General features: G+C 49.1%; 1 protein-coding gene across 1 annotated transcript in view; it reads right to left on the reverse strand.

Moving 5' to 3' along the window:
* Positions 1-392: 392 nt before the first annotated feature.
* Positions 393-16,675, reverse strand: part of ATMIN7 (HOPM interactor 7) — a 134,339-nt gene continuing 118,056 nt past the window's right edge. The window contains exons 32-33 of the mRNA XM_087380309.1: positions 2,649-2,744; positions 393-705 (exon numbers count right to left, since the gene is read on the reverse strand). Of these exons, the coding sequence (XP_087236435.1) occupies positions 643-705; positions 2,649-2,744 (159 nt within the window). The 3' untranslated portion in view covers positions 393-642. The remainder of the gene's footprint in view (positions 706-2,648; positions 2,745-16,675) is intronic.

Here is a 16,675-nt window from a genome sequence, read left to right on the forward strand (position 1 = left end):
TGCTTGATAAGAAGACACTATGTTTCATACAATATTCTTTTGTCAACTCAATGTAAAAGTTCATTAAGGCTTCTCTAGAGCGAGTTGCAAGACAAGGTGTTCTCACCCCTTTGGTCTGAACAAAACCTTCTCATATATTATTTTCTTCTGGCTTTGGCTCTTGCTAGGCAAGCTTATGGTTTAAAGACACATAAGCAATCGATTTCTTATATGCTCATGGCGTGCAGCTATTTATATAAAACGTTGTCTTTACATTTGCTTGTGTAGGTAATCATTTCAACAAAAGCTGTTTCTTGCATGGACACATTTCCATGCTCGCTTCATCCTAAAAAATTATCCGAAATGATCCATTGACTTAAAGAAGACCGATATGAAAAATGAACTTACCAGTATTGAATTTCACATCTGTCCTTGCATTGACAATTTTAGTTTTAAAAACCTAACAAGCTCCAAAAGCTGCTGCTGTAATCATTTCAACAAAAGCTGTTTCTTGCATGGACACATTTCCATGCTTGCTTCATCCTAAAAAATTTCCGAAATGATCCATTGACTCAAAAGAATGTAACACACCTGAAAATAGCACATACGAACTCCAACCTGCCTTGAATTGGGACAAGGCATGGATAGTTGTTAACCAAAAGGTCATGGCAGGATCGAAATGAGCTGGGCTTTGAAAAGATCACCAAGTGCTCTTCGTACATCCACCTACCATATGATATTGCAAGTCAATCAGATATTCTTTCTAATTTTAGGATGCACAGGATCTGTGTGTGTGTGCCTGTGCGCACTGTATCTTGTCATATCTTGACATCTTCTCTTCATATACTTGAGCACATTCTGCTTTAAGATTGTGACTCTGTCATATAAATGAAAAACCTTTTCACCAACGAAAAAAAAAAGTGTGCGCCCTATATCATTAGCTTGATATTGTTTCCTCTCAAGGACCATTGTGGTTTTGCGTTAACAAAATCTCTCTCTCTCTCTCTCTCTCTCTCCCCCCCCCCCCCCCCCCCTCCATGCATGCATACATGCGTGTGTGACACACACACAGAGAGGCATCAAACTTATCACCTGCAATAGCCTGGCCATTTAATTAAAACATGGACAGGGCTTTTAAAATGCTTGAAATTCAATATCGACCTAGCTTGAAGTCTAAATTACATAAAGGGTATGAAGATCTTGACCTACCCTTGCCAAAAATTATTTCTCAGAAGGGGGCTGTCAAATCCTACTTCTTGGAAGTTCCTGAATTTTAAAAACAATTCGTAAGCTACCAGTAAAGTAGTGAGCTTTTTGATCCCTTGCTTCATTTCATTACATACACAAAACAAATATGTCGAGTCTCGTCTATTTCAAAACATTGACTCGTTCACAACTTGCATGTAAGACCCTACCTAGACAATCATCATATCCTTCTTCCAAGAGGACGACGTGAATGCAGAAGAAAGACAGGTTTGGAGGCTCAACGCACATAGACCGCACACAACAAGGTGGCAGAGATTTCCTCCCTTCTCACAGCAGCTCCCATCTGACTGAAAAAGTCCCCCTAAAGATATCCAAGAGGGTGACAACAGTCAAATGCCAAAGACTTGCAAGACAAGAGGCTAAGTCTCAATCTGCAGATCATGTAGGCATAGTCATACCTCCACTCTCTAGCCAACAGTGATGCTCGAGACATTCACACTTTAGATATCCCCATTACTACAGTTTTAACTGTAAATTGTTTGGATAATGAGTTTTAAGTTTGTATGTGAGTTGCTTTTACACATGGACACACCCATGAAAAGACATCTATTCAGTATGAAAACAACTGCAGAAGCAATGCCCATGGCAGAAATACGTGATGCATAGCATGATAAACAATATACCTCGAGTGGGCAAACAACCTGCTCTTCAAGAAGAGCTAGTAACGCACCAAGGTTAAGGCTGAAAGTGCCCTCAAACCTGCGGTGGATTCCATAGGTTTGAGGGCACTCAAACCAAGGAAAAAAGGGGAGCCACTCCACTCCCAATAGTCCTCCAGTGACTGGCAGAGATTTGAGAGGCTACAAGTGATTATGGGATCCAGGATGATTTGGAGTAAGCCCTCAGTCCCCCATCAGATTGTACAGGTAGAGTTCTCCATGACACCACTCCAGATCGATGCCATCTTTCAGACGATAATATACCTTCACAGGGTTTGGGCTTTACCTAGCTAGACATTACTGAAGCTAGCTAGAGTCATCCACATGACTAGTACAGAGAGGGGTTAGCACCTCCTAGTGTGCGTGCGTGCATACGCGCGCAAGCGTGTGTGTGTGTGTGTGTGTGCGCTTCTTGGCATTTTTCCATCTGGACAGATGTTAGCTCGTAGGCACATTGCCCCTGCTCGTTGCCACAGATGTTTGAGTTCTCAAGACTGTGCCTCATTCAGCTGATGTAATTTCAGCTGCCTCGTTTTGAGGTCGCTACTCTTGTAATATAATCAATCAAAAGTTCACTAAAAAAAAAATGTGTGTGTGTGTGTGTGTAGAGAGAGAGAGAGAGAGAGAGAGAGAGAGAGTTCAACTATTTTAAAACAGAGTTCTGCTCCTTTGTGTACATAGTATCATCGAATTCGAATGTAATGGTAAAAATTGATGCAGAATCTTATAAGGGTCATGGAATACCTGCTCACAGCATATAAGTTTTGTAAAAAAAGGGTAAAACTGCCCAAGATGTTTCTTAAACACATCCGGTTCCATTTGTGACATTCCATGTAGAACCTGTTGCAATCCAAAGACAAAACAAATCAGTTATTTATGCATTCACAAATCTATAGAACACCCAACAGCAGCTCACACGTATTTATATAAAAGTAACATATGTCAAGCCAATCATTCAGAGGCTGGCATTATCTTAAGACCTGCATGGTTACAATGTGCAGTTAGTTATTCAGAGCGTAAAGAACACCCTACCAGCATGAACTCAAAATGGTTTCTTTTTTCTTAAAGGCAATCCATAAATAAAAGTTATACTCATTGACATCCCACAAGAGCCAAAAGCTTTTCTTTCTCCGCATACATGGGGGAAGGGGCGGCAGGGATACTTACACAAGCATATTGATGCTGCAATTTTTACCACAGCTACTATACGCAAACGACACCATGACCACAATACACACACTTGCACCTCCACTTGTCCCCTTTCTAAAATCACCTTCAATCTCAACCTCCTCCCACTCAACTCCTTTGGTCCTAGCCATGATGAGAGCTGAAAGTCGAAACTTGAAAGTACAAGACATTGCAATTTGCAAGTACTTAGAATTTAGAAATTAGTAGACTTAAAATAACTGCAACTTCTAGAGTCTACGATGTGACCTGTCATTAACAGGTTCAAGCCTTAAGGCACTAGACATGTAGAGCATTAATGATTTGAAGAAATCTTCTAAAAAAGTTTACAGCAGCAAGCTGCAAAATTCAAACAGAGATATTGAACTTTGAAGGCTGATGCCTCTAAAAGACTAAAAGTCAAAACTACTTGAGCAGTGAGGAGGTAGAGACAAAGTAGATTTTTGTGTGTGGCGAGCTCCCTCCCTCCCCGTCGCTCCCCGTCTACCTCCCCCTCGCCGTCTGCGCGGCCCCTCCCCCTCCTTCCGCTAGCTGCTGCCGCGCAGCCAGCCACCCCCTCTCCTCCACACTCCTTCTCTCCGCCACGCTCCCCTCCCCCGCTCCTCACAACCCCTCCGCTCGTCGCTCCCCACCCTCTCCGCTCCATGCCCCCACCCTCCCGCTCCTCTCCACGCTACCCACCCCCTTTCCGCTCCACTCTCCCCACCCACCCGCCTCACCCGCCTGCTCCACGCTCCCCACCCCCTTCCCCTCCTCGCTTCCCCACCCACCCGCCTCACCCGCCCGCTCCTCGCCCCCACCCTCGCCGCTCAGCCCAACTCACTCCCTCTCCACTCACCTCACCCGACGTCCTTTCCACTCACCTCACCCTACCCTCGCCTCACCTCACCTCACCCTACCCTCGCCTCCCCTCCCCTCCCCTCCCCTCCCCTCCTCTCACCTTTTTTTTTTTTTTTCACCTCACCTCCCTTTCCACTCACCTCACCCTACCCTCGCCTCACCTCACCTCACCTCCCCTCACCTCACCTCCCCTCCCCTCACCTCACCTCACTTCACCTACCCTCTCCGCTCGCGCTTCGCTTCCCATTCCTCCCCCTTCATCTTCCTTTCCTTCCCCACCTTGGGAGTTCGCAGTTAGTCAAGCGATATGGCGGCTACGTGCCCGGAACCGGTGGCCTAGACAGACCCCCCCCTCCATCAGCCTATCGCATCACTTGCTACTCCCCTTCACGAGCAGACATCAGGGACTGGTTGCAGTCCACCCTCTACCTCGAGGACAGTCACATTGAGGAGGTTGCACTCATGGGACGTGGCATTTTCTGGCTTAAGCTCTCCTCAGCACAGGCTGCGAGCGACATGGTCAGACGATCCCCTACCTCTGTGGGTGGGAAGATCATTCTCATGGTCCCTTGGTACAGGGGCTTCAGTGTAGCGGACTTCGACGCCCGCTTTCGTATTCCTCGACACCCAGTTACCCTTGTCTTCCCAGGTCTCGCAACCGAGCTTCGCCCGATCATCAAGGACCTGGGCGCACTTTGGTTGGCCTATGCAGGACACCTACGCAGTCCTTGATCCGCAGAGCATCCCCTCGGAGTTCGAGATAGAGACAGACACACGTGTGGTGACGCAGCGCATTCTGGTCACTGGTCGCCCAAACCAGTGTCTGAGATGCCACAACTTCGGGCACCAGGCTCGCTCATGTCCTCGCTTCACGGGTACGGAACCTCAGAAGACCCCCAGTCAGGCAGTTCAGGATACTCCGCTCCAGTCAGCGACATCCTCTCTCGAAGGGGAAGGCTGGACGGAAGTCAAACGAGAACGGAAGGGCAATAAAGCAGGCTCCAAAAAACCTTCCCAGCCACAGCAAGAGCCCCCTCAGATGATCCCTAACCATCAGCAGCCCGGTAAGGGGAAGGAGAAGGGTAAGGAGAAGGTCAACCAGCCTCCCCCTCAGCCCTCATCCCGCCCTCCCCTCTCCTCCTCGATTCTCCGACCCCCACCCCCTCCAGGTTCCCCTCCCGCACCAGTGGCTTCCGCGCCTCTCTCTTCCTCGAGCATGATATAGAAGGAATCCCCCCCCCCCTCCTCCACCTGCACCACCTGCAGCCCCGAAGCCAGCACAAACCTCATCCTCGTCCATCCCTCTGGGCCCGACGACCGGGAGAGGCTCTTCCCCACAGGTGGCCAGCTCCCCTCCCTCCGGTTCAGACTCCTCATCTTCATCCCCAAGCCCAAGGGCTGCTCCTAGAGCTCTTCCATTGGAGTTCTACCGAGCAGGTTCTTGAGACTACTTGGATGCAGCGGCTATTGGCTCCTTTCCCGCATGCCTAGACATCAGCATCTTCTTCCTCCACAAGGGGGCAGAGGGTAAGGTGTCCATTCTGGCTCCGCACGATGGTCCTAGCTATTCCTTCACTATCTCCAGTGAAGGGAGTGAGCAATGGACGAATGAAAATGTTTGGGAGACAATACGAGACCAGACCCAGGAGCAGGTGCAGGACTCGATTCGTAGCAGAGCAGCGGAGCTTCTTCAGCAGCAGTGGCAGGAGGGTGATGTTCGTCTGCGTTGGCGCCACAGCGCCAAACGTTTTCGACTCCTGGTCATTATTAGGCCACCGCTGGAGTGGGCCTACGCGGATGGGCTTCGTCCCTGGAGGACTTCAGAGGTTGCGGGCTTCTACGGCATCTCCCTGGCAGAGGCGTCGAGCTGGTTAGAGAGAGCTTACCACCATGGGACGAAGGGCCTTTCCCCTCTGCTGAAGGTTTTAGAGGATGGGTCCGATAATCCGACATCCCCTTCGAAACCTTCACGGAAGCGCCTCCGCCTCCACACAGGACATCCCCAACCACTTCGACCTCGACCGCAAGCAGACAGCTGTTTGTGGCCCACCTTCCCTCCTCATGAGTTTACGCATTATCTCTTGGAACGTTAACGGGTTCCACTCATCAGGCACCCGTGGCCCCAGGAAGATGGTGCTCAGACAGGAGCTCCAGCCAGCCTTGGTGGGAAAGGTAGATGTGCTCCTACTACAAGAACACAAGCTTTCGGCATCACGTACCAGTATTTGTGGGAAGGTCCACACAGGACGCTCCCAAACTTACTGGGAACCTTCGATTGGCGAGCAGGGGAGAAGCGGGGGTATCTGCACCTCCATCAACGCTTCTCTAGTTCAGCATGTGTTTGGTTTTGGCACTTTGATCCCAGGACATGCGCTTTGGGTGGGCCTGCATATTGAGGGATCTCGCATCGGTATCCTCAATATCTACGCACCGACTGATCTCAGACGTAGATCCGTTTTTTGGAGATCCTTGACAGACCTGTTGCCAGAGATGGACTCTTGGATTGTAGGAGGGGACTCAGCAGGGAAGGGGCCCAGAGTTCCTCGGTATAGCTCAGGCAGAGCAGGCAGATTGGGACTCCTTCCTCTTTGCAGTGGGAGGTCGGGACAGCTGGAGGGAGCCATCCTTTCGCAGATGGCCTGGGAGTCTGGACTTCTCTTGGGGCTACAGGAGGGAGGGAGGCAGACTCCTAGAGCGGCTAGACCGTTTTTATGTTAGTGATTGGGCGCTTGGCAGAGGAGGAGAGTCAGGAGTGGTTCCAGGGACGACACTTTCAAACCATGCCCCAGTCATCCTAGTCCTGGACTCGGCCTCTCAGTCCTCACCTCCACGCTCATGCCGGATCCCAGATTCCATCTACACCAGAGCAGCGGCTCACAACAGGATAGTGGACCTTTGGGAGCAGGAGTGGGACCCCACCAGGGATTTGGCAGCACAGGTAGCTCAGGCGCTTGCTGAGTCTAGCCCCATTTGCCAGCACGAGGCGATTCAGGTCAGACAGCGGTGTTGGGCACGGGAGAGGGGTCTCAGACGTGATCTCGCCTCGATTCAAAGGATGCAGCAGTCCTCTCCTGGCTCTGAGGAGCTCAGACAGCAGGAGGTTCGGGCTCGAGCCATGCTAGAGGAGATTACCTAGCGTCGATCAGAGTTTTCATTTCATGCTTCCAAGTCCTTCTGGGCTAGGAAAGGCGACAGGATGTGCAGCGAGTTCTTTAGGACTCATGGACAGAGGTCAGCAGGGGAGCAGCTCCGTTCCCTTAGGACGCAGGATGGTAGTGTCAGGACAGATCCAGATGAGGTCTGGGACTTGGCGACAGACTTTTACAGATTATTATTCCAGCAGGAGCCCCCAGACCCTCGTGGCCACATTTGCAGAGAGGAGGTGTGGAGGTCTATACCGAGACTCGTGCAGCCCAACATGAGCGACACCCTTCTCGCTCCTTTCATTGTTGCGGAGTTGCAGGATGCGGTGAGTGCTATTGATGGGCAGAAATGCCCAGGTGAGGATGGCCTCTCTAGAGCTTTCTTCACCACCTTTTGGGAGCAGATCCACCGACCCTTGCTCGCAGCCTTTCTTCTCCAGTGGGCAGATGCCAGAGAGCCTTGCGACAGGCCTGATTTGCCTCATCCCCAAAGGGGGGGACCGCCAGGAGATCTGACAGTGGTGCCCAATCACCCTCCTTCCGACCGCCTACAAAATCCTCGCCAAGATGATCAGCAGTCGCATCCGCCCCCTGCTACACGACTTGATTCATGACACCCAGACTGGTTTTGTCCAAGATCGCAGCATCTTGGACAACATCTTCACTTTCTCAGAGGCGACGGAATGGGCCCAGCACAGTGGCCAGCACCTTGCCATACTCCTCCTCGACTTTGAGAAGGCGTACGACAGGGTAGACTGGTCCTTCTTGAAAGGTACACTCGCTCGGTTCGGTTTCCCGGACGAGTGGATCAGAGGTATTGCTAGCCTTTATAGATCGGCCTCCAGTCGGGTTATCATTAGCGGCAGGATGGGGGAGAGATTCACACTCGAGCGCTCGGTGCGACAGGGCTGTCCATTAGCGCCTTACCTTTTCCTATTTTTTGCGGAGGCCATGACACACTTCCTTCGAGCTCATACCACTAGTCTTCGCGGGATGCGTCTCCCTATTCGAGAGGATGCCGAGTTGTTGGACTCCGAGTATGCAGACGACACAGCTCTATATGTGCAGGATGATGTCGAGTCACTGGAGCGAGTGAGACTATCCCTAGAGATTTTTTGCCTTGCGGCTGGGGCGAAAATCAACTGGCATAAGTCAGTCGGTTTTCTTACAGATCCGGGAGCCAGCTCACAATGGGGTATTTTCTTGGGGTTTCGTTGGATTCCTAGAGGACAGACGACATGTTACCTGGGATTCCAGGTAGGCCTGGACATCACACCGGCTCAGCAGTTCTTGCCGGTCCTAGCCTCCATACGACGGAAGCTTGCTTTCTGGAGCACGGCTCGGCTTTCCTTGGCAGGCAAGGCCCTTGTGGTCAACCAGGTCCTTCTTGCCACTGCTTGGTATGTGGCCTCTTGCTGGTGTTTTTCGAGGTTTTGTGTAGCCCAGCTGAGGAGATTGGTGCGGAACTTCCTATGGTCAGGTTCAGACGGTTCCGGCACCACCAGAGCTAGGGTCGCCTGGTAGACGGTCATTCTTCCCCAGGCAGAGGGCGGCCTTGGCATTATAGATCCAGAGCTGCAGAGTCACGCACTTCTTGGCAAGCTAGTCATTCGCGGTCTGACCCCAGGAGGACAGACGTGGAAGCTCTTGCTACAGCATGGTCTCAGTGGGTGTACTCCCCAGAGAGGGGGTGTTTGGCAGCCTTCCATTAGATGGATCTTCACTTCAGCTCCTTTGACTCAGCCCCGTTTCCCTTTCCTCCGTAGCCTCATCTCGGTATGGAGGAAGCTGCGACACAGCCTTTCTCAGGTTCCCCCTAGCTGCCGAGAGGAGACAGACAGACAGCCCTTGATCTGGAGCAGCCAGGTGACAGATGATGCAGGTCGTCAGCTTGGAGAGAGATCCCATATCCCTTGGGCACTCTGGGCGCATGGGCCCGCACGCTTGTTCCGGGTTTGGAGGGACGTCTACAGTAGGATGAGCCCAGGCGAGCCGGCAGCAGCAGTAGGTACGGCACGTGGGATCCAGGCTCGGCGAGCGGAGATTGATGCTGCCATCCCTGCATGTTGGAGGATTCCCGTAGGCACCGGACAGCTTTTCCCGGGAGATGAGAGGTGGCTAGGACAGTTCACTCCACGAGGCATTCCTTTGGTGGTGGCAGGCCTCTTCTCGGATTCTTCGGTACATTTCTTCTCCATCACTGATGACAGTCGCCTACAGAGCAGAGAGGCCGTGATCGACCCCCAGCTTCCCTGGCAGCGCCTTCGCATTGTAGGGCTGCAAGGGAATACTTGGCATATAGACCCCTTGATTATGCAGGACCAGGATTGGAGACTCTGGATATGGGAGGGCCGTTCCTTGTCAGAGGTGGAGTGGGACCCAGGGGAGTGGCTTTGGCCATCGTTGGAGACCTCAGAGAACCCTACCCCCTTCTTTTCTTACAGTACACGCACGGGCTGGCGTGCTCTTGGGGCTCTCCAGCGTGGGCTACCCACACAGGCACATAGGTGGTATGCCCAGGGGATATCCTTGGTCTTTCTTCGCACCTTCTGCTCTTTGGGCCAGTTGGCGTCCGAGGAAGATCTCCTACTTCCTTTGGATGGTGGCACACAAGGGGCTTCCAATTGGTAGCTGGCTGAGAGAGATGGGGCAGGAGGGGCATTGTCAGATGTGTCTTCAGGAGGAGTCGTCCCTAAAGCATTGCCTTTGGAGCTGCTCACACGCGCAGACGGTTTGGAAGGGAATCATGGGGATCTTAGCTAGGGCTACACCCGAGCTAGGACCGATCACTTGGGGAGCCGTTTGTTGGTGCAGCACTGAGCCGGGACATCACTTGGCCTATGAGTTCTCTAGACAGGATCCCGTCTTTTTCATCACGCAGGCCACTTGGGCATACATGGACAGCTTCCCATGGCATTTGACAGAGACAGATGCAGGAGCGACGCCTCGGCACCCAGTTTGGGAGATCATAGGGAGCATCACAGGCTGGCATATCTGGACTTCCAGATGCGCGCAGACTGTAGGAGCTCAGACTTCTACCACCCAGACCCTCGCAGATATCTGGAGCACGATCATTCACACGCTCAAGGGTCAGTGGGATCAGATTCAGGGAGAATCTCGGGCAGGGAAGGAAAAGAGACGACGTTTCCTTCGCGACTGGGACCACCGGGAGCTATTCTTCCAGCACTCCACTCAGAGTCTTCAGTGGCATTACACCCCTCCACCGTGGCTGTTTGTCCACTCTCCGATGATTATGCCCTAGGAGGCTTGTATTTAGCTTTTTGACTTCTCGGGCTGAATCCGTTTTGTGATTACAGCCCGCTGGCCTTCAGGCCTTCTTGTACTCTCGCTTTCAAGTAATATAACTAGCACTACTTTTTGCGCAAAAAAAAGTGAGGAGGTAGAGACTCGTCACTCAAGAGGCTAGAGCTTGCAGGGATGCTTATAACTTCTTTAATATATCTGCAAATTGCAACTTTGAAGATATAAAAAGAATTAAAAGTGAAGTTCGAAGTTTGAACAAGCTGTAGCACTCACCTGCAACTTTCAAGCGTCAACGATACCTTCAAGAGTCAAAGCTGATATTAAAGCCTTACAGGGGAGAACTCAGCATGAGAGAGACTCTAGCCTAATTGCTGTAGTACGTTGTAGCATATAGGGCAGTGGGTTGTAGGACTCGGAATCCTCCTTCATGAAGTGAAGACTAAAGCAGACTGCAGCTTGCAACCCTAGGGCCTAGAGAGCAGCAAACGTCATGATCTTGCAAGTGCAGCTATCCCTTTCAAACGCAGGATGTACGATTGCCCTCGTTCAGGTACACATGACAAAAAAGAGGTGAAATCTTGCTTAGTTTTTCAAGTGTTGATTTTTTCAAATGTGGGGATTTTCAAACATTCAAAAAATTTCAAACATGTGCATGCAAAGCAAAGTTTGATTGAAGTTTCCAAACGCCTTTTTTCAAACGCTTCCAAACGTTGGTAAACCAATGAAACACGTTTGATAGTAAACATGGTTTTCCCTTTCGTTGCTCTTATCTTCCTTTTGTTTACGTAGTAGTTTGATTGAGTTTCTTATTTGGATGTGTTTTTGCTAAGCTTTTCTGATTTGCTTCATCCTCATAATTTCATTCTTTTTTGTTCCCTGTCTACCTTGTTGTTCTTCCTTGTGGTTATTTGGGTCCTGCTTGGACCAAAGGCTTCTTGTGCAAATTCTTCAAAGGTTCTTGGTGGTGTGAGCAGGAACTAAGTAGGAATTCTAGCAAGAAGCCACAAGCACTTGAGTGCATGCTATTTTCAACGATCTCTTAGCTTTGTTCTATATAAAATTTTAAATTTGTAAGATTGGATATATTCTAGTCTTATGAGGGTATATAAAAATGCAGCATGTTATACATTGGTTGTACTCTAACACTAAAGCTACCTGCATTTTGTCTGGGGACATTTTGATCAATGGGTTCTCCATCATTTGATTAGTGCCTTGTATGCAATGGCCACTCATCCTAGGCTTCGATATATAGATCATCTTGTGGCTATTGATGCCTTGCATGGCTTGGAGATTTACGGAAGAAAGCCCATGATTTCAAAAGCATATGCTAATGATTCCTTCTTCACTCCTAAGAATATTGCGAAGGATCCCTCGCAACTCATGCATGCTTTATCATTGTACGGATAGGTTGCTGGTTTACAGGTGAACTTTCAAAAATCCAAGTTTCTACCTTTGCATGCTAAGGACTTGGCATCATTGTGACCTAGGGAAATTGTTTTGACTACTCAAGCTTTTGGGCACTAACAGCCTACTCAATGGGATTTTATTATGGGGTATATTGATGGCAGAGTTAAGGGATGCCCTTTTTGCCTTGCGAATGTTTTCGGATTGAAAACAAATACTCTCCCATCTTAAATGGCAAGGTCACACCTCTCTTGATGGAGTTCCCTTACGGGCTAAGAGTTTACATTGGTCCAAAGGTGTTTCCTCATTCCGTGGCCTTGCAGGAACAAAAACACTCTTATTTAATTTTTACTAAAGGAATTCAATTTGTGGGGGATATGCTTCATGCTGATGGTACTATTCTTTCTTTTCCTTTGGCAGTTAGACAATATACCTAAATGAATCCAGGAACATTCCCAAACTCATCCTCTAAAAACACAACATAGTGCAGTTTCAATCTCACGATAGTCACTCATAAGATTGAAAGCCAAACTCATCCTCTAAAAACACAACATAGTGCAGTTTCAATCTCACGATAGTCACTCATAAGATTGAAAGCCATAAACTCCATCACGGATAGCAGGGACTAGCTGCTATGACATCCCCACTGACGTCATCAGCGCCCAACAATGGGTGTAGACCATAGTATAAAAGTATGCTCTAATAGATACAAATCCACACACCCACACATACTTGAGCATCCATTTATACAAAGTCTTCCTTTGGCAGTTAGACAATATGGTTTGGGGCTGCATTATCGACGCCTTTGGTATTATTTTTCTCAAATGCTTCAATGTTTCTTACCAATGCCAAGCTGGAGCTCACTTCTAGACTTAAGGATTGGACTCTACATCGAGAGGGTGTAGGAAGCCATCCATTATAGTTGGCTGATGTCATTAAGACCAACTTGTAAGGGTTTTGATGCCTCTACCTTGGGTTTCGAATAGGGCAAATGAGATTTGGGCTATGAATCGTAATGTGAAGTGATGGCAAAAAAGAGTGCGGCAGCTTTGAAGTTGCAAATAGCCTCTTCATCAGTATGTTTCTTCAGGAGCATCTAGCTATTTGGGATCTATCCATGAGGGCAGCATACAACTTCTCTAGAACCACCATTCTTGCTCGCGAGAAAACTTTTGCCTCAGATTTCTCTATAGCTTTTTCCACCGCCCTTCAATAAATCAAAGGGCAGTAAAACTAATAAGTAACCAGTCAACACTATTACATTAACTAACTAACCAGTCAACACTATTACATTAACAATTCAGCAAAAGTATTACCAACAAATTGGCAGCTAGAGTGCCCCTGCACCAAGACAAAGACACAGATTGGCCCCAAACCTTGGCGCCCCTTTCGGTATTTCTTTAATTAAGTGAGAGCCCCTGAAATCTAGGCTACATAAAGGATACACGCCTTCTTACAACTGGGACATTCCGCATCCCAGTGAGCAACCACATACCCTGCATGGCCCTTACTCTTCACCGCTCTCACTACTCCTGGCAGTAGGTCTTCATCCCTAGTCCAGGTGGCTTCCACACAGCCCCGAACTGTCACTAGTGACCACACTTGGCCACACAGTTCCCCATAGCTGTCACTAGTGCCCAATTAGCCATCCATCTGCTCAAAGCAGGGAAGGAAAGCATACCAAAGCTTTCTCCACTATCCAGGACTGCCATGACTAATAGTCTCTCACCCTATGGGTTGCACATCCTTCAAAGATTTGGTAGCTTCAACCAGTAAGCTACATCACTGATCTGCTAACATACGATGTAAATCCCTACAAAAGCATCAATCTCTTGTCCCAAAGCTAGCCAAAGAAAGTCTCACTGCTTTCACTAAAGCATCAGTACGTCGATGCCCTGCACACTCGGCCTAAAACTGCTTGTAACACTAGAGACGACCATGCATCTGAAGGAATCCATCTCTGAAAGTATAATGCAAACGCTCCTATCCATCAGACAACTGATCATAACGCCTTGCAGACTCCCCATCCTCTGCATACTAGTCCTTTATTGCATCCAACTCAGGACTCAACGCATATGCTTCTCAGACAACCTAGGAAAATATCTCAAGGTTTGATGATCTGTCTGTACAGTGAAATTAGCCCCTAGCAAGTAATGCTCCTATACAGAAAGAACAAGAGCCACATCCAACAACTCTTTCTCACATACTTGCAAATTTCTTTCAGCATCCTGCAACATCGTAGGCAATAACCCGTGCATTTTGCATGAGGATTGCGCCAATGCTCTTCCCACATACATCACAGTGGACAGCATAAGCCTGACCAACATTGCCATTACCCATAGCAGGGTTTGCTATACCAGCCCCAGTGCCCTGCATACCAAGCATGCGTACAGGAGCTCCCATGATGCCATGCATTCCACTTTGCATTCTGGCTGCATGCCACTGTTTCTATTCATAACTCTCTACATTCCAACTTGCATACCCCCAGGCATAGTGCCTTGCATACCTTGCATTCCAGGCTGAAAACCAATAGGGTGATTTCCAAGCATTCCTTGACCATTCCCAACTTGGCCAGCCACTACTTGAAACACAAAACCACCACGAAAATATCCTGGATGCACGAAGGGATGCAGAATGACTTGCTGTCCATTTGGCATAGCTTTTGGCTGTTCCTTCAATGCCATAGGTCCATAAGGCTGTCTGTCAGCATTCCGATCATCATCAAAAGAAGCTCCCTCAAACAAAGATTGCCCATCTTGGGAGGACTCCTGTCCGCTATCCCAATCCTCATCACTATGTGACATACTTGCTGAATTCTCCTTGCTGCAATTCAATTACAGCAAGCAATACTTACACCATAGACAACCACAGCCTCACCTCCTTAAAGAAAATGGGGATGTCTCCTCACCCAAGCCACCACGGACTCACCCCCTTGAGGAAGTTGGTGATGTCCCGACGACCAAACCATGAAACCGGCCTTCGAATAATTCAAAGGGCATTAAAACTAACAAGTAACCAGTCAACGCTGTTACATTAACAATTCAGCAAAAGTATTACCAGCAAATTAGGAGCTAGAGTGCCCCTGCACCAAGACAAATACACAGATTGGCCCCAAACCTTGGCGCCCCTTTCGGTATTTCTTAAAACGAGAGGCCCTGAAATCCAGGCTACATAAAGGATACACGCCTTCTTACAACTGGGGCATTCCACATCCCAGTGAGCGACCACATACCCTACATAGCCCTTACTATTCACCGCTCTCACTACTCCTGGCAGTAGGTCTCCATCCCTAGTCTAGGAAGCTTGCATACAGCCCGGAACTGTCACTAGTGCCCAATTAGCCATCCATCTGCTCAAAGCAAAGAAGGAAAGCATACCATAGCTTTCTCCACTATCCACGACTGACATGACCAATAGTCTCTGACACTATGGGTCACACATATCCTAATACATATTACAATAACTTGTTTCCCAAAAGAGATCTAGCATCAAAATATAACAAACACTATAGCAGTCACACCTGCACCATCCCTCTCGGGGTTCCAGGGATACTTCCCATTCCAAGGATGGATTTCCCGACCCTGGCTACTCAGCAATGAAGCTGTACCAAAGATGTGCCGTCTACCTAGCAACCACTGCCTACATGTGACCCATCTCTTAAAGAAACCAAAGCATAATCTCTACTGAAAGTGGCCTCCATTAAGCATAGCTAGAGAGCATCCCTTTCAGGTCCAAAACACTTGCACTCAGCTTAAACCTGTTCCTAGCAACCACTACTTGGTCACACAGACTCCCTTAGCTACCTTGAGTGGCCTCTTAGCCATTCACCTGCTCAGGATAACGACAAAACAAGGATACACAGCTAGCATCCATTAACCTTGAACCAGGGTAAAGAGTTCGCATTGAGAGTTCTTCTGCTCGCAAATGAATTAGAACTCTTCAAACTTCAGCCTACAAATAGGCTTAGATAACCTGCGTGCCCCGCTTGTTCTCCAATAGCTACTGGAACAGCTCACGAGATTAGCCTAAGTCACAAGACTACTTTGCTATATACCACTTAAGCCTTGTGACCAGCCAGGGTCTCTCTTCCGGGACAAGCTATGAAGGCATCAACTAATGGCTGGTCATGCACGTACATCAGATGACGGAACCCACAGGTGAGCAGCCTTGTTCACCCAGCCTATGACCATGGTGTTGACCTTTACGCTCAACCAACACCTCTCGAAAGCATCCGCAACCTGTAGGTTAACCGTACCAAACAATGAGCTGTCCGTATGGAACTGCACGTCATCCGTACCCAGCACCATACGGTACTGCAACAACAGCAGTACCGACGGTGCTGCTGTAGCATTAATTTACTGCCCGTGACCAATCCGTACAAAGGCTGTACTAGCTTGTAATCCTTGCGTTCGTACACCCGTGCTCAATGGTACGCCCCATGCCCACAACCCGTACTCCTGCGAAGGTGGCCTGTGCAGGCCCTATACACAAAGCGTGCCTTTTCCGTACAAACACCTCAGCGTCATACATCCACATTGATAACAACCGTACAACCATACAACCCCGCACGTGCAAGCCTTGAATGCTCTGCCAATCATCCGTACACAGCCTCCGAGGCAGATCCATACGTCCCAATTTGTCACGCGCAAAACGATTGTCTGCCCATTATTGCTCGTCAACCCGCGTGATGACCGGCCAGCCCACGGTGTGCTCTCGCGTGCGCCGTCTCTCTCCTTGCAGCCCGTCGCCCGTGGTCTCCTTTCCTTCTTGGTTCCTCCTGGGAGCTTCCAAAGTCCTCCTTGTCAAAAGCATCTGGGCATGGGGAAATGCCACATGGCATTCCCCCTTCATTTGCCCCTAGCCCCTTCTCGTGGGGTCTTTTTGGAAGCCTACCAATGGCCAACTTTGGATCTTAAGGGTTCTTTGCCCCCTCTT

This window comes from Dipteris shenzhenensis, chromosome 10, assembly GCF_047967505.1.
Source record: "Dipteris shenzhenensis isolate YYH24624 ecotype China chromosome 10, Dip_SZ_1.0, whole genome shotgun sequence".
NCBI classification, from domain to species: Eukaryota; Viridiplantae; Streptophyta; class Polypodiopsida; order Gleicheniales; family Dipteridaceae; genus Dipteris; species Dipteris shenzhenensis.